This window comes from Lutjanus erythropterus, chromosome 19 (assembly GCF_056507025.1).
Source record: "Lutjanus erythropterus isolate fLutEry1 chromosome 19, fLutEry1.hap2, whole genome shotgun sequence".
In the NCBI taxonomy this organism is placed as follows: domain Eukaryota; kingdom Metazoa; phylum Chordata; class Actinopteri; order Lutjaniformes; family Lutjanidae; genus Lutjanus; species Lutjanus erythropterus.
In genome coordinates this window covers 31,739,218-31,765,078 of record NC_139335.1, presented here as the reverse complement: position 1 = coordinate 31,765,078, position 25,861 = coordinate 31,739,218, and the positions used below count along the sequence as shown (strand labels likewise).

General features: G+C 38.7%; 1 protein-coding gene and 1 gene segment (V, D, J or C); both read right to left on the bottom strand.

Annotated features, from left to right (window-relative positions):
* Nucleotides 1-712: 712 nt before the first annotated feature.
* On the bottom strand, nucleotides 713-14,297 carry LOC146310139 (uncharacterized). The gene is made up of 5 exons (XM_084745244.1): nucleotides 13,999-14,297; nucleotides 12,858-13,010; nucleotides 4,499-4,557; nucleotides 1,543-2,114; nucleotides 713-859 (listed from the first exon to the last, which is right to left on the bottom strand). The coding sequence occupies exons 1-4, from the start codon at nucleotides 14,229-14,231 to the stop codon at nucleotides 1,732-1,734; spliced, it is 828 nt and encodes a 275-aa protein (XP_084601370.1). The 5' UTR covers nucleotides 14,232-14,297; the 3' UTR covers nucleotides 713-859; nucleotides 1,543-1,731.
* A 313-nt stretch (nucleotides 14,298-14,610) lies between these two features.
* On the bottom strand, nucleotides 14,611-15,045 carry LOC146310138 (immunoglobulin heavy variable 1-58-like). The segment is given in 2 exon segments: nucleotides 14,611-14,921; nucleotides 14,997-15,045. Coding segments are annotated over 2 exon segments (360 nt in total).
* Between the last annotated feature and the right edge of the window lie 10,816 nt (nucleotides 15,046-25,861).

Sequence of the window (25,861 nt, the reverse complement as noted above, 5' to 3'; positions counted from 1 at the left end):
GGGACCAATACTGATATTGTGGAGTAAAAAAAAAATCTTATTTTGATATATTATACATTATATATATATATATAGATAGATATATATATATATATATATATATATATATATATATATATATATATAGATAGATATATATATATTTTTTTTTTTTCAGGGATTCATCAAATGATCAAACAATCAATCAAACAATTGTGACAAATATATTTTACAATTTTAAGGGACAGTTCATCAAAAATTCAAAATCAAAAATACATATTTGTATTGGCCTGTAGTGCTATTTATCCATCTGTACTGTTTTGGTCTTAGAGCTCGGCAGTAGAAATGTCTGCTTTCTCATCAATATAAACCAACTAGATACTAGATGACACTAATCCTGTGGTGCTCAAAGCTCCAAAAAATTCATTTTAAAATTTCAAAATCAGTGACCCAGTTACTCAGGATAACTCACAGACCTTGTTGTGAGCATTTTCACGTAGGAACTACTTTCTTTCTACTAAAAAGAAAGTAGTTCTGGTAGATTGTAGAGTAGTTCCAGTAGATTCTGCTGCAGAAAGAAAGTAGTTCCTACATGAAACTGCTCACAAAATTGTGTTGATGACTATATTCTATATTCTGTATATTATATTCTACATAAAGAATATCAGCTGATATGTCAATATCAGAATTTTTTTTACTCCTCAATATCTATATCAGCCCCAAAAATAATATAGAATTATTCATAAGGTTTCAAGTCAATCATAGCATTGAAAGCAAATGCACTTCATCCTTTATGCTTTTCATTTTTATTTACAGAAACTGGGAGGATCAGATGGTTCATGCAGCTCAGCTCTCAGTCGTCCTGTTTTCCAGATGATGCCTGTGCAGTGGACAGAGGAGGACACATTTTCAGTGATTTATGTAAAAAAAAAAAAAAAACTTCCAAAAAAGCTTTACATACAGCAGAGCTCATGCAAATTAAATTAAACCTCATTCCTAGATTTTTTCCCAAGAAATTTGTGTTCTCAATCACGTTGTGATAGGAAACTTAATTGCTCCGTTAACTGATTATTGATAAATCAGTCTGTAAGATCAGTCTAGAAGAACTTGATTAATCAAGTAAAAATGAATCAATCTACTATTGTTCTACTTCTACTTCTAATATTGTACTAATGTTAGTGCTGTGACCATTATGTGATATGTTTCTCTGCAAGCTTTTGAAAGTGTAAACCAGATGCTGCATACTGTATTTATTGTTTCTAACTTAATCACACAATTAGACGGTTGATAATACATTAGTTTGAATGTTGCACATGTTGAGCCTCATACAAAAAGAAAAATTTGTGTCAATGTACACACATCTAAATTTCAGGGCTATTTCACAAATTGCAGGTTATCTTCGATAGAACACTTCTATCTTCATATACTATACTATCCTATACTTTAACTGCTGTTCTCTTGCATGAGCACTGTGACTCAAGTACACTACATTCACCGGGATTTCTTTGGCACAGCAATCACTTGCAACAGGCTGTGCACACACTACGGTCATGTTAGACGAACCTGAAGCCTCCACACCAGAAGCACCACAAAGGCTCCGAAGACGCTGCTCTTGACAATCAATACAGTGTAGGTCCATTTAGCAGCATTTGTGATCTTCAGGTATTTCACTCTTGCCGGTCCTGATGGGAAAAAAAAAGTAGATGCTGTTGTTTTTCCAGTGTAATTGTGAATTTTGGAGTTTCACATCATTTAAAACATGGTTAGCTTAGGTGCAAATAACTTACTGTCAGTGCCTTCGATGCTGCTGTAACTGTGCACTGTCCCATTCCCGTTGAAGAAGCTGACGACGCAGGTGAACACCTTGCCCCGTGTGAACCACTCTCTGAGCGGGACCGTCAGCCTGCTGGTGATGCTGTAATAGTCCCCTTTACGCAGGGCAGCGTTATCCGTCGCCACGCCATATGTGACCTGTTCTCCATCGATCTGCCAGGACACGGTCACATGGTCTGGGTAGAAACGAGAGGCCACACACACCAAGGTCTTGTTCTGTTTCTTTTTTTTTCTGTTTGGACACTCGTTTTTGGAAGGTTTGAGCAATTTCACCGTTGGCGGGGTAATAGTACGGTTTGGTTCTGTGGGGACAAAAGAAACAAATGATTAGACAGGTCCAACATTTTGTGAAAGACACTTGTTCACTTTCTTACAGAGATAGACATAAGACAATCAACACCACTATCATGTCTGTACGATAAATATGTAGCTAGAATCAGCAGCCAATTAGCTTAACTTAGCATAAAGACTGGAAACAGCAAGCAATAATATCTACCTCCCAGCACACTAACTAACCTGCTATACCTCATTAGTTTAATATGTATTAAAACGTATAGGGGACTATTTCTTGGTAGGAACTAATTATGAATGTAACCAACAGAAACAACACTTCAGTTTTTGTGCAAATTTAATACACAATTAACAATATAATATAGTAAAGTTAGCTTGGTTCCTTCACTGAAATAAGAAGGATAGGTGATGGAGCACAACACAAGAACAAGAACAAGATTTTGTGTTGAATGGCTGCCTAAAACAGTCACTACATTATATGGCTAATTTAGCCAATTTTACTTCATTTTATTTACATTGCAGTGTACAGTTTTAGTACATCAGTGACTCTTGACAACTTTTTTCTATAGTTTAAGTTGTTTTGTGTTTGCTTTACCTTATTTGAATGAAAATAAAATAAAAATAAATACACAAGAAATGAAAAAAAAAACAAACTTTAAGGGTGTCCATGTAACTACACATTTACACAACACAGCTAAAAAAAAAAAGTAATTGTAAAGACTTTCAAACAAACCCAAATGTAGTTGGTCACATTGACTATTATGGTGTTCAATGACTACAGGCACCAAATGCCGTTTTGCTCTTCTTCACAGAAACAAACAAAAGAAATATCTGGAAGCACTGGAGATTCAAATTCAGCCTGAATAGCAATTTCCTTACAATTTTAGAAAAATCTAATTGTTTTAAGAGAACAGAACCTCAGGTTGTAGATATTAAACCAGCTAATTTGGAATTATACCTCATAGGATATTAAATTATGCATCTGACATTTAAATTCAAGATAATTTTATCTTTTTTCTTCTATTTTTTTTTAACTTACCAAAGACTGTAAATTTGGTTCCAGTGCCACAGAAAGCCTCTGACTGGAGACTCAGTCGTTCACGGAGCTGATAAGACTCACATACAGCAATAATTTGGGCGCACAGCCAATTCTTTTATTGCTGCAGCATCTTGCAGGAGAACAGCTTAGGACTGAAACAAATCTAATATGTGCCATAACTTCTCTTACTCTTTAAAGGGACAATACCACATTAATTTCCACTACATAAAATCACATAAAAAGAGTCCATATTGCTTATTCTCCCTCATAAACAAGCTGTCAGAGATGCTGATGATTTAATTTGTTGTTGCAGATTAACTTACCTAAAACGGTCAGTTTAGTTCCAGTTCCAAACTGAGCGTCCGCGAATGAGCACAGAGGTCTCAGACCATGACAAAAACTTGTGCTTCATTCTCAGTGCTTCCCTTTGCAATTTATCCAACTTTGTCACAGTTTGACACGAGATACTTTCCATGTGGTGTGCTGTAGTTTATAGCAAATCAAGTCTTTCTCTGCTATTGATCACATTTTACACATTAGCACATGATATTGAGGCATTTTATAATAAATAACTTGTCTTACCTTAAACAGTTATTCTGGTTCCTCCACCAAAGTGAGCCTCAGAAGCAATACTGGCACAGTGCACTTGAAATGTGCTTAAATTAGCCTATTCTTCGGTTTATGCATTTTGCCTTTAATACTTTGATTATATTACTTGGTAACTTTTTTTTATCCTAAAAACACCATAGCTGCACCACAGCCTGTTTGTTAAGTTGGAAGACAATTAAATTTCTCTCAGCAATAGCTGAAATATTAGCTTCACAAGTGAATTCAAGAAAAAAATCTGTTTTCTTACTCACCGAGTACAGTCAGTTTTGTGCCTGAGCCAAAATAAGCTTCAAGACTGGCACAGTGCACACGCTTGATATCAAAAAGCACTGAGCTGTTTAAGTATGGACAGTTTCTTGAAAAAGGAACTCCAGATTTGGTGCTCCTTGGAGAATCAGCGGCTATTTCACTAATTCAGTCTGTACTCACCTACAGTCAGTTTTGTGCCACTTAAAAAAGTACACTTTGTTGAGACTGTGGAAATACTGAGCGAGATTCTCCACCAAAATCATCTCAGGAGACTATTTTTTGCAAATTTTCGTTGTATTTTGACAGTTGAAAGACATCTTTGACATCCCAAAGTACAAGATAAAACTGAAACATTAAGCTAAAATGTCCACATTGTCTTAGTTTTCAGGTCTAGTGCAGATCAAAATTTTCCTGAGTTAGTTTAATTTTTTTCCCTCCATTATCAAACAACTTCCACATTTTTTGTGATGAATTGAAGTTTTGAGAGTTTTGACTTACCCAGCACAGTGAGTTTAGTTCCTTTTCCAAAGTGAGGTTCAGATCCAGAGTCATAATGACTGCACCTCTACCAAAACTGAAGCAGAACTGCCTTTAACTGGTGCTTGGAAATTGGCTAAACCAAAAGCTGCGGATTACTTCATTTTTTTTCCAAATATGTCACCACTGAAAGGTCAGAACAGTGAGGCATCCTGCATGTTTCAGAAAATGGATGTTTCTATCTGTGCTGAGCGTCACACGCTGCTCTCTAAGCTTGTTAAATGGAGGAGGTTTTTGTTCAGTGGTTCTATTGGATTGTATCACTGTGCCCCTCCTGTCCCACAGCAAAAAATCATTGTACAAAAACCTGCCATCTCTTTGCTTGTCTACTCTTTCCTTCCCCCACCCGACTTTTCCATATCTCAGCCTCCATCTTTCTGCGAGCGTCTGTGAGAGCAGCTGTGTGGATCGGTGTGACTGACGGCTGAGGTGAGCTCTATTTCTGTGACAGCTAAGAAGAGAAGCCAGAAGGAAAGGACAACCCTGTGTGTCTATGTGCAGTAGCTGCACAGAGGAAGTGACATCTTTACTGGTCACACCTCTCCACCCAACCCCACCCAACCCTACCCTTTTCTTAAAGATGAGACAGAACTTGGGCATAATTCTTAAATTGTTCATAGTGTAAATGTTTTTTTTTCCCAACGCCATACCAGATCAACATTTACTGGGTCACATCACTATGAAATTCACTGTAGTCAACTATTTCCTCAGAAAATAATCATCTGTGAAATAATTTTCAAAAGTCCTCTACCTGTCCTCTAGTGCCACCACAAGGCCAAACCCCCCTCTTAAACTCACCGTGGTTCACTTGATTTTTGTTGCGGATCTTTACAGTCTCAAGCAGAGAAATGATATTTCCAAAATATCCACTCATACACTGGTTAAAGGCCCTATTAAGATAATCTATAGCACATTGTCCAAAGTGCATGATGCATGGGCATTTAAGGTGTGTTCAACTCCAGTTTGTTATTTAAACAGCTCATAATCAGGGTGCAAAGTAAAGGCCCCAACACATGATTAGCAGTAAAAACACTTTGCGCTGACTGTTCCATTGTTTTTCTATGGAGAGAGCAGTGGTGCCCGACTAAGGGTCACCGCTACTGTTGGCGTGGCGCACCGCTCGTATTCAAATTATCTGAACTTTGACCTCATTTGCTGCTGAACATTCGAAGTGCAACCAATGAGATAACAGCTGCATGTGACGGACAGAGGAGACCTGAGGATCGAGTCTTGAAGGGAACCCCAGACCCATACAAGATCTCATGAGAGTGATAATTTTAATGTTTGTGCAACGTCACAGTGAAGCAAATCAACGGTTCCCTTCCAGACATGACTGAAGAAAAGTGTTTCAGGGTTCCCCAAACTCTATGACACAACATTAAAACCAGACTACACACACAAGAGTAGACAAGCAACATAATGCATGACAGAACAGTTAGGTCAGGCCATAAGATTTAGTGAATCACATAGCTAATGAATTCAAACAGCTCAGCTGTTTGTGTAGCAGGCAGACAGGATGTAGCAGTTGTAGCACTGTAGCTTTGCCTCTCTGCACTCTGCCTGACAGGGAGTCCAGGACAAATTTCTTATCATGTGAAGGCCCCTTAAGGTGCAAAGGGGTTGTACCCAGTCTCTTAATTAATCATAGGTGTGTCTTGGGCATAAGATGAATTAGAGAGAGAACGTCTTCTCCCATTCTCTTTAAGAGCCAAGTGCGCCTGCCTCTGGCATACTGCTGTTTAGATTCAGCAAGCTGGAGATGTGAACAGAGATGCTGATATGAGCCACATGTAGTGATGGAGGCACTGATGTGAACCTGCGGGTCTGGCAGGCCATTGTGATTAATGATGAATGGATTGCAGGTAGGTGAAATAGGCTGAAGCAGAGAGGGAGAGTGATACCCTGTATGTGCATTAACAAATATAACAGAAGGATGACTGCTGTGATATTACAGCAAATGCCACTACAGTATGTTTTCTTTTATCATTAAAGTAAATCATTGAAGAAAACACTCAATACAACACACAATAAAAATCTGGCACTGTCCGACATAATTTTAATAATGGTTTAATGATCGGAGAAACTGCTTTCAGTTTTGTTGCGCAGTAATGTCTCTGCAGCAAATACTGTTAATATTTAAGCAGCAAAACTAAAGCCTGTAGTTATAAACTTAACAGGACAGAGGATGGAAGTCAGGATCTATCGCTGCTTTACTCTAAACAACTGTAGTGCATGAACTTTGACTGTGAGTGAGACCTTTTGGATGTGTGTAAGAACACAGAACATTAGTTATTATACATTAATCATACATCAGGTCCTGACTGATCCCGTCGCATTTAAATAATCAGTGAAGTTACAGCTGCTGTGCATAAATGTGCACCCTAATTCATCTACCTGCAATCATCCAGTATTAGTCAGAATGTTCATTTTTCTGACCTGTGTTAACTGCAGTGCTCCAAAAGCCTCTGCACACACTTACTATTTGAATAAAGATGGCTTTCTGGCAGAAAGGCTTTTGGAAGTCAGGTATTAAGAGTCCTCATCAGGAGCAGGTTGTGGTGGATGAATGGGGACAGGACCACCAAAACGACTTGGTTAGCTTTGGAAAAGTTCATTCTTTGGGATCAAATAGATTGTTAACTACATGTTATAAAGGCTTTCTGGCAGAAAGATTTCTGCTAAAGTGGGCTTTCTGTCAGTACATAAAGAGATGGCTATGGTCAGCAACAATACTCAGGTAGGCTGTGGCGTATAAATGATGCTCAGTTGGTACTAAGGGACCCAAAGTGTGCCAAGAAAATATCCCCCACACCATTACACCACCGCCAGCAGCCTGAACCATTGATACAAGGCAGGATGGATCCATGCTTTCATGTTGTTTACACCAAATTCTGACCCGACCATCTGAATGTAGCAGCAGGAATCGAGACTCATCAGACCAGGCAACATTTTTCCAATCTTCTATTGTCCAATTTTAGTGAGCCTGTGTGAATTGTAGCCTCAGTTTCCTGCTCTTAGCTGACAGATGTGGCACCTGGTGTGGTCTTCTGCTGGTTCAATGTGTTGTGCGTTCAGAGATGGTCTTCTGCACACCTTGGTTAGAATGAGTGGTTATTTGAGTTACTGTTGCCTTTCTATCATCTCAAACCAGTCTGGCCATTCTCATCTGACCTCTGGCATCAACAAGGTATTTTTGCCTAGAGAACTGCTGCTCACCGGATATTTTCTATTTTTTGGATCATTCACTGTAAAGCCTAGAGATGGTCATGTGTGAAAATCCCAGTAGATTAGCAGTTTCTGAAATACTCAGACCGGCCTGTCTGGCACCAACAACCATGCCACATTCAAAGTCACTTAAATCACCACACTCTGATGGTTGGTTTGAGCTTCAGCAGGTTGTCTTGACCATGTCTACATGCCTAAATGCAGTGAGTTGCTGCCACATGATTGGCTGATTAGATATTTGACCAGGTGTACCTAATAAAGTGGCTGGTGAGTGCATGTAAACTTGTGACCAGAGGAACATGGATAATTACCTGAAACCAGCCACAATATAAGCGTGCATCTGCATGCATGCATGCGTCTCAAGTGTGCTCCTATAATTAAACAAATTGCACTAAACCTCTGAAGTTATTTCTCCATTTCACCGCACATATCCCTCTTGTCAAGCTGACGTTACACAAAGATCAAATTAAATATATGTCCGTCCCAGTGTGGGAGGTCCTGGACCCTGTTCTGGCAGAATCAGACTTGTTAAATTAGTATTTAACCTTTTGTTCTGTTGTGTGTGATCACATCACCTATTTGTCTGCATGAGGAAAGCACAAGAGATGAGAGTAAAAGGGAGTCAAAATATCCCTGCAAATGCAATGGTTTTGTTCAGTTCTTAAATTATTTCTAATTGTTATTTAATAAATCTATCTGATTAAGATAGAAGAATTATTATTCGCTAAATTTTGCTTTAACAACTACAAGGAATATCCTAACAGGCTTCATATTCTAGAGGCCCAATCTGTAATTTATTTTTATCACTAAAAATGTTTTATAGAACTGTTAATATTTTTAATTGAACGAGCTTATTTTGAAGTGTTTTGGTGCTTTGAGTGAATTTTGGTGGTGAGATTAACTGTTTGGTCAAGATTCATGTTGGTAATCCAGACTGAAGTGTTTTGAAAAAGTGGCTTCAGTATCGACCAATGCCTGTTAGCAACTGAGAAAAAAATATCTTTGCCATTGTTTAAAACTATATAATATTTAAGTCACAAGGACTGATTGAATAATAAAATAATGTTTTATTATAGATAGCCTAAATTTTTAACTGTTATTAGTATAATTGACTCATGTGCGGTAAAACAGTGTTTTTAATTACATTATGACATACTGTATATTACATTACATTATGACATACTGTATATCTAATGTGAATGAATAATTGTTTCCCCCACAACACTGGTCTACTCATATTTAATCTCTAACATTATCTATGAGAGCTGAGTATTCAGCACACTTTACTATGTAATGAATACATTTACCCTGTAGAGGTCAGTGTATGACCAATTCTTAAACTAGTTCTTTCTCTCCAGATTTGTAAAATACACCAGCAAAAGAATTAAAGAACAGATGAAACAGAAGAGTAAATGAAGGACATGTACATGGAGAGCAGTAGACTATAGGACAGACAACCAGTCTACAGCTCTGTTGCAGCACCTGTGTACTTATCTAACTGATCAACTTTGTGGTGCAGCAGAAATATCAGTGGATTGAGAGAGAAGCAGTTTTGTTGCTTTATGATTTAGTGGCTGTTTAACATGTTGCTTATCGACAGGTTTTCTAAACTAAATCACGCAGACTACATGAAAATGAAAGCTTTACCATAATCTATGGTTTAAGTCTAACAGAAGCTTGAATGTGTATAATGTACATTACACAAACTATCCAAGGGTTAAACTGTTTGAGGCACCACAGCCCAGTGCTGCCAGACTGAATGGCAACGTGCCAAATCAGGCTGTTTTGTGTTGCAAAGTGTGGGTTAAAATTGGCTCGGGTGTGTACCCAGAATTTGGGCAGGTTTACCATGAGGGCTGATCTTTAAATACATTCAGTATTACAGTATATTAAACATGTATTCATTAATTGTATCCCTTAGCTAGGTGAACACATCCTGTTTGTCAGTACAGCTTTGACAGAACATAAATCTAATTTTTTCAGCTAAGAGGAGATCTGTGGCTATCAAATCTGTACACTACATACACTACATCATCATTTGTTGGGCTGTTTCATAGCATGGAACTTTGTGTACTTTACTTTCATGTTATTTGCACCTTTATTTGTTTTTTATTTTTGAGGCAGAAGGCAGAAAAGTTTAGAGTTGCTTTGCAGCCTACTAGTGAATACTTAAATTGTTTTTTTATTATGTCATATTGAAAGATTGTTGTGAACTACAATAATATTGCTGCTGTTTATGAATACATTTGTATTGTGTATTATCAAGCATTTTTTAAACCAATTTAGGCTGATTTGTAGCATTTCTTGGGCTGGAAAACACTAAACCAATCTGGCAACACTGGCCGCAGCAAAAATGCATGCTATACATGCTAAGATCTCCAACAAAGTATTCTGGGATGCTATATTATTCTGAGGAGGGGTGCACAAGTTATGGCAGGGGTCAGGCCAACTACAATTATCTATGAGGTTTCATCATTCTGCTCTACAGAAGCAGAGTGCAGTAACTACTAAAGCGGTGAAGTTGAGTAGAAAGGGAGCCAAAGTTTTCAGGTTTTCTAGCAAACCGAGAAACCAATAAATGTGTTGTAATGCTATTACTTTTAGGAGACTTGGATGACACCAGAGGAGCGCTATGTGGGAAATTCTACCACACAGTTTTCCTGTGAAACTCCAGTAGTGTTTTGCGGACTAAAAGACTAAACCTGACCTTTAATCGGCATGAGGCTGAGTGGATAATGACTAAATTTTCATTTTTTGGGAGAACTGTCCCTTTAAAAGGTAAATAGAAAAAGGCAGAAGGAGCCTTTCTTGCCTGTATTATTGGTGACGCAGCACTGATGCTTGTCAGTCCCTGTCCTATTTTGCTGTCAGGGTTGTTGTTTAGACACAGAGTGTGTCTGAGCCACTGTGGTAATCTAGAGATGCAGTAATAGACAGCAGAATCTCCAGCCTCCACATGATGAATGTGCAGAGTGGAGCTGCGCACCTCAGGCCGTGACATGGTGTACTTGGATTTGCTGAAAGGAGCTTCAGTGCTACATATTCCTTCATTAATGGAATACGTTAGCAGCTCCATTTCCCCTCTGCCCATGCATCTGTACCAATACATGTACAAATATTCGTCATGATTTTGTTCACACCGCAGCGTTACAGATAGGTCTCCTTCTTGGCTGACTGCAAATGGAGTCTGATGTATTTCTATACAGCATGAGAAACCTGGAAAATAGAGAAGCAGACAAAAAGCATGTAACTTCATTTTCATCAAAACTATAAAAAATGAATGAAGTGAAGTGTTCTTACTGGCAAAGAGCAGAAGCTGTAATGACAGGACCTTCATAATCCCTGTGATTCAAACTTGAAATGAGACCTGATTCTCTTTTGTTCACCTTTAGTGTGAGCTCTGCTCACTCCACCCACTGACTCACACACAGCAGCTGCAGTCTCCTAGTGGCCACCCTAAGGTGCACCTACACGTTTTGCTGATAGAGGAGGCAAAAGTACACACATTCTGTAGTTAAGTGAAAGGACAGTTAAAAAAAATACTCTGGTAAAAGCACTGATTCAATTTCTTTACTGCAGTAAAAGTGAAAAGGTACATGCTATGAAATGTAAGTATAGAAGTAAAAAGTCGCCCTCTTGCTCTTGGACATTTCTAAGGTTGTCTGTTCTCCACGGTCGAGTCTCCCTCTCTGTCTGTTTTGTCCTCTTATGTCCTGTTAGAGGACATATATATCTATATATGTATATATCTTGTTACATCTTTTACATCGCTTTAGACTTGTTATGTACTATTCATCTTGTTACTTCCTTTATATCACTGTCCTCTTGTCTTTTACATCATTTTTGTCTTGTCATGTAATTTTAATCTTAAGGCTTTTACAACATTTTCATTTTACGTCTTTGAATTTTCGTCTTGCTTGTATAAAAAAACAAAAGGTAGTTTTTCTTTGTAGGTAATGAACTCACACTGGAACCAAACACATTTTCACACAACGTACAGTAACTTTTTAGCTTTTTCTTTGAGCTAACAGAACAGTTTTTGATTTCACCTAAAGGGTGCCTCCTTATAGCCAACACAGTCGCCCAAGAGCTGAAGACCTGTGTTGTACAATACGCGTTGGTCTTTTTTTTTTTTTTAAACTCTTTTTGCCATGTAAAATAAAGGCATTTTAACTTTACACAAACTTTACAGTGTGTCTTGGTGTTTTTGAAGGAAACTTGCATTTTTGACTGTTTGAGTATCTGAAGAGCAGCTGTATTGTGACCAGCAGTGCTTCTGCTCTATTGTCTTCATAGTAGCCCAAGGGGTCATGGAAATTGTCTCTGATCTGCCAGACACAGCAGCTTGGTATCACCACTCAGTTCCCGGCTCCCAGACGTCCATGTTGCCATGTGAACCGACAGTATGCACTGCAGCGGTACCCCGAGCTCACTGCATCACTGTCACTGCTCTCATCTTGTAGAGCTGCTGCATACTCTTCAGAACTGGAATTCTGAAATGAAAACAGTGACGGTGTATAAAATAACAACTTTCATTGTAATACATTCCCTATTTGATGAATGCTAATCAACAGTAACAATTAAATAAACACTGTAGGTGTATTTCTAGGTTACAGCAAAGCAAACTACTATTGCTCAACTCTATTCAGCTAAATGAGTTATAATTGAAACTCGCATCATTAATGATGTGTGGCAACTCTATAATTAGGCTATAATATTCCATCTGACTAGCTCACCAAACGTTAGCATTAGCATGCAGCAAATTCAGTTGTGCTGACGCTACTGAGGTGAAGTGATTAGTTCAACATAAATAACCCTACATTATATTGTGCTGGCCAACAAGCTAATAATAATGTTATGGTTTATAAATGCAACTTCTAATAAATATAAACTTTGTGAAACAGTAAAAACAGTGTAACTTTACTTACTTCATCTATCAATGTGATGCCAGTCGATCTTGAGAAGTGATGTCGCTGTTTTGGTCGATGCTCGCTCACGCCCAAGGAGCATGAGCACAACCGTCGCTAATGAGAAACGACTAATGACTAACACACACATACTGTTACTACAATGATGAGAGCCTATCAAGAATTACCTGCTAGCCTCCAGCACCGTCTCAAACTTCTGCAGTTTATCCAGGCCAGCTGTTGTTGTCATGGTGATGCTGGTTGTATGTAGGGCCAGTGCAGCTCTCAGCGGTTGTTGATTTCTCTGAACATGCTTGATCGTCTCCAGGGTGCTGCTCCATCTCGTTGACAACGTCAGATGTCAATGTGAGTGACTCTTTCTTTTGACCATGTGCAATTTTCTGCTGCTCGAGCTCGCAGTGTTTGGTGGACTACGTTTGAAAAGTCCCGCTACCTTTCTGCATTTTGTCAGTGCGAAGTCAAAGAGACGCTGTGATGGATCATTGGAGGCTGTGTGCTGTGCACGACAGGGAGATGCCTGGCTGCTGCAATCATATTGCATGCACTTCAGTCATGTATGTACTGATTTTATGGGCAATGTTCCACTGTCTTTTTCTTGCATAAAGTCGGCACACGATTTAGTTCCCACTGCTGGTCAAAATAATGCGCTGTTACCCAGAAGCACCTTTGATTGCCAAGTGAAGTTCAGTAGTCTCCAGTGAGTGCAACCTCTTGTGTCTTTTTGGGTCAAATTTTAATGTCGCAGCTTAAAGACACTTGGATTACACCAAACGAGCAGTATGGAGACATTTTGTGTTTTCTCTGTGTTCTTTTTTTACATTTTAAAACTGGTCACCATTCGCTTCAATTGTACTGGATATGGCTGCGACGCTGTTTTCCGCTGAAGCTCCAGAAGTGTTTTGTGAACTGGAGATCTTCACCCATCCTCACATCAACACAGGGGTGAGGAGATATTGAGTGAAATTTCATTTTTGGGTGAACTATCGCTTTAAAAGAGAGGCAACATTTTTCTGCTTCTCATATGTATGTCTTCATGAATGATGTCCTTCATCACACATTGTTTAGCAAACTTGTGTTTTTGGACTACGGACAAAAAATAAGGAGACTTTTTGCATTGAGAGACTTTTTAAGACTTTTACAGAGTCTGTAACAAGCCTGATGTGATTACACTGCATGTTTTATTTCAAGGAATGAACCAGGCATTGTCACTGTATTACTGTATTTACAGCTGAGACTGAAAATTGAACTTGAGAGCAACAGAAATGTGGAACAGTGTTTTAGTACATGTGTGAGGTGAAACCACATCACTGTGTACGAGCCGCACAGAAGTACACAGCTGAGGCTGATAGATTTGCGCTGTGAATGATCAGCGCTCCTCTCAGTCTGCTCTCCTTAACAAACTCAATTTGATCTTTAAACGGCTCCACGTAGTCGGCCGGATAGACATCGTAGCTGTAAGCCATTAAGCTCATCAGTCCGTTCTCTCTTTGCTGGTACCAGAGCATCGTATAGAGTTCGTTGTCATCGTGACTGCAGGTCATTTCTACCCTGTCTGTTACATTGACTATTTTGGGCCGAGACTGCTGAAATGTCACACTCGTGGCTTGATCTGAAAAACAGAAGCAAAATATAGTTGATACAAGCATTACCTGGCAAAGCCATTCATAATATTGCTGTTTAACCTAATAAAAATACTAGTTATCTTTCATATCATTCATTTTAAATCTGTTTTAATTTTAAGAAAACATTACATGGAATCAGGAGAACAAGAAAAAGTCTGATCACAGCTGGAGACATTTTAGAAGTGAAGATATATTGAGAGACACTCTGCCTCTTTCCCACGCCTTTTAACCTGCACATGCTCAGTTGGAACAGAATAGACACTGAGGGGTTTTTGTGAGGGAGTGACATAAAACCACATCACTGTGCACTAGCAGCGCAGAAATACATGGCTGAGTGGTTGCTCTCGACTGCTCTGCGAACGATCAGAGCTCCTTTTAATGTGCTTTCTCTCGTCAGCTCAAACTGCTCTTCGAACCGGTCCTCGTAGGTTTGGGCGCCCACTCCGTATCCAAACCCGATGAGAATCATTGACCGGCTGCCGTCTCTTTGCTGGTACCAGAGCATTACTGGACTGCTGCTGTCATCATGGCTGCAGCTGATGTGGACCTCGGTGCTCTCCTCCACTATCTGAGGAGGACTTTGATGTAACACGATACTGTCGACCTGACCTGCAGACAGAGTGGATGAGGAGAAAGGGTTTCTATTTAATATGCTGCAAAATCTGTTCAAATCAACAATCTTACCTGGAATCCAGATGAAAAGGAGACCAAATGCATATGTGAATGAAGACATCGTCACGTACCTCTGTGTGATTTTGGCTTTGAGTGAATAAGAGCATGTGTTTTTGTATTGGGGAGGTGCTCATTTATCATCATGTGCTGAAAAAACCTCTGTACCACATCCTCTAACTCCACCTGTTGGCTGAATGTAATCTTTGTTCCATTCATTTTCCATTCTTTCTGATAATTAGTTAAAGATCTGGTAACCCTTTATGGTAAAGGGAACATGCCTTATCGGAAATTCATGCAACTATCATGAATGTACAAGAATCAACAGTATCTCATGCATGACTTAATGCAAGAGCCATACATCAGTGCAACATGTAAGGTATTTCAATCATCATGACTTCTGAGTTATTAAGTCTGCAGTTAAAGGGACAGACCAAAAAAAAAAAAAAAAAGCATGAGTCACTCTCTTGTGTGTGTATCACTCATATAGGTAGGAACCAATTAACTCAACCAAGGGAATACAATAACTCCACTTTATAACTAACAATGAAATAATAATTTACAAGTAACTCAATTATGCTGTAAAATATTATTATTTGAATATAAATAATAAAATAATATGCCCACTGTACTGCTTAATAAGAAACACAAAATTACATAATATATATAAAAAATAATGTGTGAACTTTTTAGGTAAGGGCAGAGGAAAAATGGTCAAACACACAACTTGCAAAATTTCTGCACCCATGTACACATGCATTGGTGGTTCAGTGGTCGAATTCTCGCCTGCCACACGGGAGACCCGGGTCAGGTTCCTGGCCAATGCAATGCAACATTTGGGCACGCTGGGTAGCCAGTATCAACTTTCTGCACTAAATGAATGACATCGCCAAACTGAGTCTACTGACAACAGACTAAGATATCACTGGTATAAAAAAAGAGGTAAAACAAGTCATGCAGTGGTGCGAGGAGCATAATGTAATTTTAAATGTTAAGAAAACCAAAGAAATGGTTTTTGATCCTCGGTCCATTGGTGATCACAGTCCAGGTTTTATCAGTGGGGAGAGAGTTCTGCTGGTAACAGTATACAAGTACTTAAGTATTCATTTTGGTTGTCAGTTGCAATGGGTTCGTCATGTTGAGTACGTCTGTTCAAGAATTAGTCAAAGCCTTCATTTTCTGCATAGGCTGAGGATCCATGGAGTTGATAAATACATTATGTTGTTTTATAGAGCATCTTTTCATGATGGCATACCGACACGGTTTGGTAACCCGACTGTCAAACTCACATCACAACTCCCCCCATCCTCTCTCCAGGAGATACCTGAGGCGAGTGTGAGGAGGCAGGGACTTAAAATCACTACTGACCACTACTGTGTGAAGGGTGAGGGAAGGGAAATGTGCAGGGCACGTGTGCAATAATTGGGATGTAGGGGATTTGCTGGGAAATAATCATGTGTAGTGCACTTGTGCAATATTTTTGGTATAGGACTTTTGTGCAACTACATGGATTCAGGGCATCCTGCAGTACTTTTGGATGTATGTTTTTTTTTGGCTGTATGGCTCGAGGGGTGATATTATTTGTTAGTTGTAGTTTGTTTGTACATGTATGTTGTGTTGTCTGTGTTCTCCTGTATGTCCACGACAACTTTCTCCTAGAAAATCAAGGCCTATCTTATCTTATTTCTTATTTTATCTTATATATTATTGAAAATCATAATTTAATGAATTTGATGTTTGTATGTCTGTTTCCCCCTGGTCACAGGCCTGTACAACAACAATACAACCACTTTGTAAAATGTTTAAACAAGCTCTTCAAGCACTGGATAAAGAAACAAAAAAACTATGATTCTGCATATTATAAACCTCAATCTTGTCAGAGGCGGGATTCGAACCATCGCTCCTGTGGATGTGCCTTCCTCTTCCTGAAATGCTCCAAAAGTAACTTTTAAATCTTTAACATAATTACTACAGCATATAAAGACTCTAAATACTACAGGAGTGAGAATGGGTTGTATTTGTTCTCCCTGTCTCTCTTCTTCTCATTTTTGTCCCTCTCTCTTCCTTTCTCCCACCTCTTAACAGATTATTGTTCCCCAGCTTCCTGCTTAGTCTGTTCATGTGGTTTGCTCCAGGTGTACAGGTTGACAGAAAGGTTTTTGTAGGGGAATCTGAGGCTTTTGTATCGTGGTGTGAAGGTATGCTGCGCAGAAATAATGCCCGCTATCCTCGGGGCTCCTCAGTTTGAGCAGATGAAGGAATGCCTCCTTCTCACCATCTCCACTCACACTAAAGCTGCCCTGAAAGGGTTTCTCCACCGTTTGAACAGACGTATAACTTGTAAAACCAACTGGCTTTAAAGAAGAGTCTCCCCGTGAGCGATGATACCACAGAATCGTGTCGTAGTTGTTGATGCTGTGTTTGCAGGTCAGTTTGAATTTATCGTTGATCTCCCCCAACAGTTCAGCCGGAGTCTGATGAACATCTTTGCTTTGATTTGATGATATTCCTGAAGGAAGGAGCAAAAGCTTTAAATGTTCATTTAAATGAAGCCATATGATCAAACTTACAGCGATGAAGCAAAAATGAATCACTTGATGTACCTCTGATCCAGAAGAGTGTGATAATAGTAGTAATGAAAGCACTGTTCATGTTGAGAAATCCTTGCCGCTGGTGTCTGAAGCAGGAAATGGAAGTGATAAGGTGCATCACATGAAGAGTGCTGTGCCTCATTTGTTCCACTCAAGAAGCTGAATCTTTTAGTCTGATGTCAAGGATTCATGAATATGCAAATAGTCCCCGCCCTTTCCACCCCCTCAAACCCCTCGTCAGTGCATGTGTAGGGAGCACATGTGCAGCCGAGCTTTGTAATAATTGCAATTGAGCAAGTAACGTAAATTGAGCAAGAAAGTAGAGCACTGCAGTCATCAGTTCTGCAGGTAATAAAAACATGCATAAGAGTCTCTGTGTTGACTTTGGAGAGAATTTTGCATTGAGTTTCTCTCTCTCTGAGCTTAAGGACCAGTAATTAAGACCTTAGATTTGTTTGATTTGAGCTGTAGAAAGTTTTTATTGCCATCCAGAACTTGATATCTAAAATACAGTCAAAAAATAACAAACACAAAAGCATTAGCTGCTGGTGGTAAGAAGTCAAACTAAATGAAAACCACAGAAGCAGGTGCCTGTTGTTCCCTGTCAGGTACAGAAACCACCAATGCAAAGAGATAGTGTTGAGTTTTTTGTAACCAGCGGAGAGACTTTGTGTCAGTGTGCATCACGGGCTGCACAGTAGTACACCGCACTGTCCTCAGCTCCAGAGAGCTGGATCGTTAGAGAGACGTTTTTTGCATCGTCCCCATGCAGATTCCCACTGATACTGAACTGCTGTTCGTATGGTTTTGCCACTGTGACATCATTGTAGTCCACATATCCAATGAGTGTCATAACTGTCTGTCCGGCTGGCTGCTGGTACAACAGCAGCACTCTGTAGTCAGTTCTTCCGTGGATGCAGAAAAGATGCACTCTGTCACCGGGGCTTCGGATGAGAGCACGAGGGAACTGATGGACCTCAATGCCCACACAGCTACCTGGATACAAAAAGAGAGACATACTTTATGATGAACGACAGAGAAAGTTAAAAAAAAAATAAAAATAAATCTTCCCAAACATTTTCAACACAAGGCCCTACCTGCAAGGCAACAGAAAAAGAGAAAGCAGATCATTTTAACTTCTTCTTCCTTACGTTAGGTCATAAAACTGTTTATCATAACCCCAGCTGTGGATGATGGCTCATACTGTCACATGGAAATAAACGGGGCCTCTGACTGATGTGTGAAGAAAAAAGGGGAAGGCATTAAGTTAAATGGGGCACAAGCTGAGCTCCACCTCTCTACATCCAAATCATCAGCTTTGGACCACTGGCTGTAATAGCAGGGTAATTTTCCTCTATGAAATAGTTATAAAGTTTCAAACATTTTGTTTTTATTTTCTATATTAGCTTTAAAATTAGGAGTTTCTTCTTTGTGTGAATAGCTCCACCTAAGACAGGGGTCTGCAACCAAAAGAGCCATTTTTGTCCATAAAAAGAAACAAAAATCTGTTTGGAGCTGCAACAGTTAAATTAAAGTAATTTTCTCTTGTTTTCCCTGAAGACTTTTTTTTTTTATTTGGCATCCATAGGGAACTTATGGAGATTCAAGAAGCCTCACCACTGCCAAAATTTAGGGAAAAGCGAGCCACAGATGAAGGCTATGACACACATTTTGGTTGACAAAACTTAAAAAAAAAAAAAAAAAAACTGGTGTATAGGATGTAGTTGGAGAATGTAAGACTCACTTTACCCTGAAAAAAAAGTTGAGACAAATCAAAATTTCAAGGCAACGTACTGCAATAGATTTCTGAGTTTTGAGCTCAAATGAAACTTTTCGACTTTTGAAATAAACTGACTATGATCTTTAGTTGAGATGATAAACTTTTTAAGTTTTAGAAATTAAAAAAATGTAGTTAAAAAATCCATCACAGTGAGCCTAATGTGTCCTTATTTTGATGCCTGATAATGAAATTGTTTTAACTGAAAATATAAAAGTTCCACAAAACACCATTCAATATCACTTCAGTGCTTTTACTCAATATTTATTTATTTATCAATATTCAAAAATTCAAAGATTAATGTTTATCTAAAGAAGAAAAGTAAATTGTTTAAACAAATTTTGAGTTTTCCCAACTTTTTTGATAAATGAAAATTAAAATGTAAAAAAATAAAGTTATTTATATCCATATAATTCTTTCCCAAAGCCACAGGGAGCCACTGGAGAGGGGCTGAAGAGCTGCATGTGGCTCTGGAGCCGCAGGTTGCAGACCCCTGACCAAAGGCCAACTTGCCAACTCTCACAATTTTCCCAGGATGTTCCTGTTTTTCATTGCCTATTCCCTGTTTCCCGCCAGGATTACAAGTCTCCTGTATCCAATATGGCTACACCAAACTAGACTTCCTGGAAAGAAGAATTCCTGTTGCTTAAGGAGAATTTTCAAGAAAAGGGGCATGCACTTTGTAAAATCTGCCACATCAGTTTTCTTTTAGGGGAAGGGCAAAAAATACTAATAAATACTAGTTTATGCCAGAGATTTAGTTCATGTCAGGGGCAAATTATTCTGTGTTCTTTCCTGAGAATTAAAAGTAAAATTAAAAGTATTCAACATAAAGATTGCCGTTGCTGTACACTCATTATTTTGTCACTTTCAGCCTTTGAAAGTCAACAGAATGCACGTAATAAAGAACTTTTGGGTCCCTATTTTTGAGGTCTCAAGGTTGGCAAATATGACCTAGCATCAGATGGAAAGTTGCCATCTAAATTTAATTAAAAATGTAATCACTAGGTTAAAGGTGTAATAGCCAAAAGTTTGATATTTAAAAAAAATAGTTTGCAGCATAATTGAAGAGTAAAAATCAAAATCTAAAAAAAAAAAAATCAAAATCTGCTTCTAAATACTATTTTCTCCCAATTCTCAAGAATGAGTCATTTATTATTATATCACATTGAGGTGAAATCAGGCCATGGGCTGATCTGTAGTCAGCTATGTGTGGTTTTTGTGCAGCGTGTCAGGCGTCTGCATCACTGTGTGGTGCGATAGCACAGACATACACTCCGCTGTCACTTGGCTCCACGTGTTTCACTGTGAAAGAGCCGTGCTGAAACACAGTCTTGCTGGCCGAGTACTTGTCCTGGCTGAAGTTCCCAAAGTCAGGCTGCTTGAAAGGCACCGTGTCGACGATCAGCTGCATACTCTCCTCTGGTAACTGCCGAAACCACAACATGTGAAAGTAACTGCCGTGACCGTTGTGACTGCAGTTCATCTGAGCAGAGTGACCCCTCTCCACCACCAGGCCTGGGGTCTGCTGGATCAACTCAGCCCGTGTTACAACTGGAGAGAGATGATATCAGTGAGGTAACAGATATACCTGAGTTTTAGAGTCATACGGGGGTTATGATCAATACAGAAAAGTCTTTGGGGTAAAAATACCTGCAGTACACAGCAGAGAAACAGCACAGAAGATGAGAGGTGAGATCATGTTGATGCATTCAACACACAGATGTCTCTCACAGTGAGGCAGCAGCTGATGAGAGTGTCTCAGGATACAGTCTGATCTCTCAGCATCATCAGACTGGTCAACACCTCTCAGTTAATGGTCACACATCTCCCAATCCTATTGGTGGCCAAAAATTACACCTTTTAATATGAAATTCCAGTGTGATCTCATGTTATTATATTCTGTGTCCCGTCATGTCATTTTACATGAATTAACATGATGTTGAAACAGTGATGATTTTGCTCCAAAAAAAAGGAAAAACAAGCGGTGGAAGTAATTAATTACAAATATCCAAATTAGTGTAATTGCATAGTTTTCTGAGTCCTTTTTGGGTATTGTACTTTTGCTCGCACATAAGTATGCATTGCACCATGTAATCTACTTAGTTACTTTTAAAATCATAGTCGAGTGCTGACAACAATTTGAATTAATATCCAAACCTTTCATCTGTGTCAGATGCTCCAAATGTTTTGCAAAAGATGTTCTTGGAATTAATTTCCAAATGAACACAAATTAAGAAAATGTGCTTGTTACATACATGATTTTACAGTAAATAAAAAAAAAAATAAATCAGTCATTTAATTCTATTTTTTAGTCACTATTAAAGATATGTGTAGCAGTCTGGCCAGAGAAAAACTGACTGGAGTAGGTAAATGAATGAGAAAGTGAGTATGTAAGTGAGTAAATGAAGTAGATAAGAATAGGTCAGAGGCTTTAGGAGGGGACTGGTGCACAAACAACTTATTTATCAATACTTAAAGAATGAATCATGATGAAATATGTCATGGAGTAATTTTTAGCATGATAACTTTACTGAGGATGTGTGGCCCGCCAGGCAAATCAAAACCAAACATCACTGCCATGAGCAAGAATGATTTAAAACAGTAGTTAGATATTTTCAAAACTAAGCTTATTTGCTTGCAGACGGAGGAGTAGACCAGTCAGCACCAGTCTCCTGTCTGTTAAATATACTGCTGCAGCCCGTAGCTTAGCTGAGTGGCAACAGGTGGAAACAGTTAGACAAATGACAAACTGACCCAGAAATAACCTCTGTGAAATGACTTATTGTTCATACGCTTTGTTTTTTGTTTTTTTTGTTAATTATTGAGCTTCAGAAGTAAAAGTAAAATTTCAGTGCAAACAAAAAAAACAACAACTCAATATTTAAACTTCAACATTAAACATTCTTTGCTTCTGTATCAATATAAATTTATTTATAAATCATATATTATACCAAAGTTAGCAAGTGCTTCACACAGCAATCAAAGAAAGCATAAAACATAACAGAGAAACATAAAAACAGCAATTAAAGAATAAAACTGCTAATCAAACCACATTAAAACTAAAGTCATAAAATTCCATCAGTCTTCAGCTGAGTTTGTGAGCAGGATCGTACAGTGATAAATGATATGAGATATAAGGTGTCAGGCCACGCTGAGTGTGCTGCATAGTCGAGTGAGTGTGGATCAACAGTAGGGGTGTGTCACAAAGCCACTGTCTCTGCAAGTCAGGCTTGCACTGGGCCATACAGAATATTATTTCTTTAAAAACTGGAGTTTCTACAGAATATGTACTGAGATGAGAATTCCCAGATGAAAATAAAGGAGGTTTGAAGTGTCTGTGAATGTGTCTGAGTGCTACTGACTGCAGCAGTGTGTCTGTGTGTGTGTTTGTCTAAAGGACGGCACTGAGAAGAAGTGGCTGTGACACTGAGTGACAGATAGGGGGTAGAAAAAACATAATTTAAGTATATAAATGTTATCTATATTAAATAGAAACTATATATGTTACATAGAAACTGTGTGTGTGGTGATAGTGTATTATGTGTTACATTACATGCTAGAAGACATCAAGTTCTTCTTAACAGTGGGTGTTAAATGATTCCCTCTACACCAGGAAACCACAGCTGCATCAGTTTGTTGTCACTTCTTTTATGGCTGCAGACTAGCTGGACTTCAGTCTCTGGAGAACCTCATGGAAAAGAGGCTGTAGGAATGAATTTAATAAATTAAACAACAGATGTAATCAAATGCTCCTCTCTGATAGACACCAGCTACACTGTGCTTTCTGTTGCTTCAGTGTTGAGCTAAGGAGAATTTGTTGAGTTTTAACTCCACCTGCAGGAAAGATCTGAAAAATCATGATCCTAATATGTTCGGTGATACCAAGCAAGAATTTAGAGATTTCACCATCTACAGTCCATGAGAAATTCCAGATAATCCAATTTCCAGAGAAATCTGTGACCTTTGACCCCTCAGGCAGCACTGCATCAAAGCAATAGTTCACCCCAAAATTACATTTCACTCAATATCTCCTCACCCCTGTCCTGATGTGAGGATGGGTGAAGATCTCCAGTTCACAAAACACTCCACTTCAGCAGAAAATGGCGTTGCAGCCAAATCCATACAATTGAAGTAAATAGTGACCAGTTTTAAAATGTAAAAAATAATGTCTCCATACTGTATTGGTGTAATCTAAGTCTCTGTAAACTGTGATATTAAAATTTGACCCAAAAAGATGCCATTTACACCATGTTTTTAGTCTAGATGTCCACTGTAGCCTCTCAGACCTGATCCACGTGCACACACCTGAAGCAGAAACAATAAATATCTTGTCTTTGTACTGTACTCAATTGAATATAAGTCAAAATGTTTTTGCAAATCACTGTATTCTGTTTTATGTATGTTTTATACAACATCCCAAGCTTTTTGGAATTGGTGTTGTATAAGTGCTTTTAGTTTGAAAAATATAAATGGAAAAGATCAGTTTGCACATTAAGAATGAGCCAACATCGATTATGCCTTGAAACAGCAGAGATAAGAATATTATTAGGATGTAAAACTGATCCTTTCAAAATAAATCACAGTACAGGCAGACAGACAAGACTGTACAGAACGTGATGCTGGTGGTTATAAAGGGAGGTGAGAGGTTAAATACCGCGTCGTTCCACCATAAGAACCTCCTACTGTAACTTCTGATTGAGGTTAGAGTGGGAACACAGGTGCAAGGAGGTGTGGAGTGTAATAGAGATGATCAAATGTGTGACGGGGAGGTTTTTGTGCTTAGAAGCAGCTATAGATAACACAGTGTAAAGTAGTAGCACAGAAGTAAACCGCACTGCCGTTCAGGCTGAGTTTCTCAGTTGTTAATGTGCTGGTCTCGTTTGTCTCCGCTCTTCCAGCCATCCTCACAGACACTCCGGTCTCAGGAAGTCCAATGCCTCCTATCATGGTCCCCAGCAGCTGTAACTGTCTGCTCTCTGATCGCTTGTACCAGATGATCACGTTGTAGCTGGGGATAGTGTGTAAACAGCTGAGTTCAGCTGTCTCTCCTGGATATTTGTACATGTCAGCTGGAGTCTGGTGGACTTGTCCACTGAGTGAGGCACCTGCAGAAAAGGCACTAATAACCATAAGAAGATATTCAACAGCATCAATATTATGTGAAGAGAATGAAAACCTTCTTTGTTTAATGACATTACCTAACACCAGCGTAGTCCCACAAGATATAATCAGGAATAAGATGAACATGTTGTCTGTGTAAAGCATTTGGTTGTGTCACTGTTTTCCTCAGTGCGTCTGCAGTCGTCAAGTCTTGAGGTGGGTGGTGACATCCTCCATCAGCTCAAATGTCACTGCTCCACTGGTTCAGTATGTTCATCAATATGTACTGCCACCTAATGTGCAGAGCAGTGATTGGATAAGCACTTAATCCAAAAACAAGCACTCTTCGAACCTTAAAAACACTGCATTAAAATTCAAGTGTTTTCAAGGATTTCCAGGACCTGTACGAACCTTGCAATTTATACAAAAGTCTGTTTACAAACGTATTTCAAAAGATATAGACTCCAGATAAAGACTCCAGGGGAAAAAAAAGGTTGGTTTAACACCGCTGTGTTGGTTCTCACATCATTTTATTTCATTATGACTATTAGAGCACACTTTTGTAGGCTGTGTTTACTTTATACGTATATGATGACCAGGACACTTGTCTGTTTGAACGTCCTGGAAAACAACACACATGAACTATCTTTGAAATCTTTAGAAAAGTAAAGTTAGATTTCAGTTTGATCTCACAACTCTCTGGCCCAAACAGCTGATTTGCAGCACGCTGCACAGACAGGTCATCTATGCATAGGAATATGGTTGAGAAAATGTAATGCCAAAATAAATGGCAAAGTGAAACAGTGAAAAATTTGAAATATAGCATACACATAAACAGACTTTTTGCTGGGTCACTAAATCTAGTAATGCTTCATATGCTATGAGATCATCATAATTTTGCACCATTTGAGGATTTACAGAGAGAATATGTGTATATCTGGAGATATATCACAGAACAGCCTGAAAATATCGAGATATCATTTTTAAGACATTCCACCCAGCACTAAGAAGACATGAAACACTTTGCAGTGAGAAAAGCAGAAGGCTGAACATGACAAAATGTTTGGAGAGAGCTGGACGTGAGAAGAATTTTCTGTTTTATTATCTGTCAATAGTAGTATGTTGGCTAACATTAGCCTCTAGAGTGCCAATGTTTACTGTAGTTTGGGAACACTGCTGTGTCAGTGTCAGGGTCACTTTCATTTTGGACAGCTCTTCTAAGCACTGAGTGCAAAAAGAGCCATAGCAACCTAATGTTAGCTTTTGGCAAGCTAATGTTGTTAATGGTTATCTATATATCAAAATGATCAAAAATGCTAACTAAACACTAATACACACTACACACAAAGAGAATGGCAAACGATTAACAATATGTACAAATCAAACTGTAAAAAGTTTTTTTTAACTAG

What these genes read in the sequence shown, in the direction of transcription:
- LOC146310139 (XM_084745244.1), bottom strand. Translation starts at nt 14,231, where the DNA reads ATGACCTGCAGTCACGATGACAACGAACTCTATACGATGCTCTGGTAC. An exon ending in TTCTGTGCGGCTCGTACACA is followed by an intron (nt 13,011 to 13,998) that starts GTGATGTGGTTT and finishes GTTGTCAACGAG; the next exon opens with ATGGAGCAGCACCCTGGAGA. An exon ending in ACGGTGCTGGAGGCTAGCAG is followed by an intron (nt 4,558 to 12,857) that starts GTAATTCTTGAT and finishes GTAGAGGTGCAG; the next exon opens with TCATTATGACTCTGGATCTG.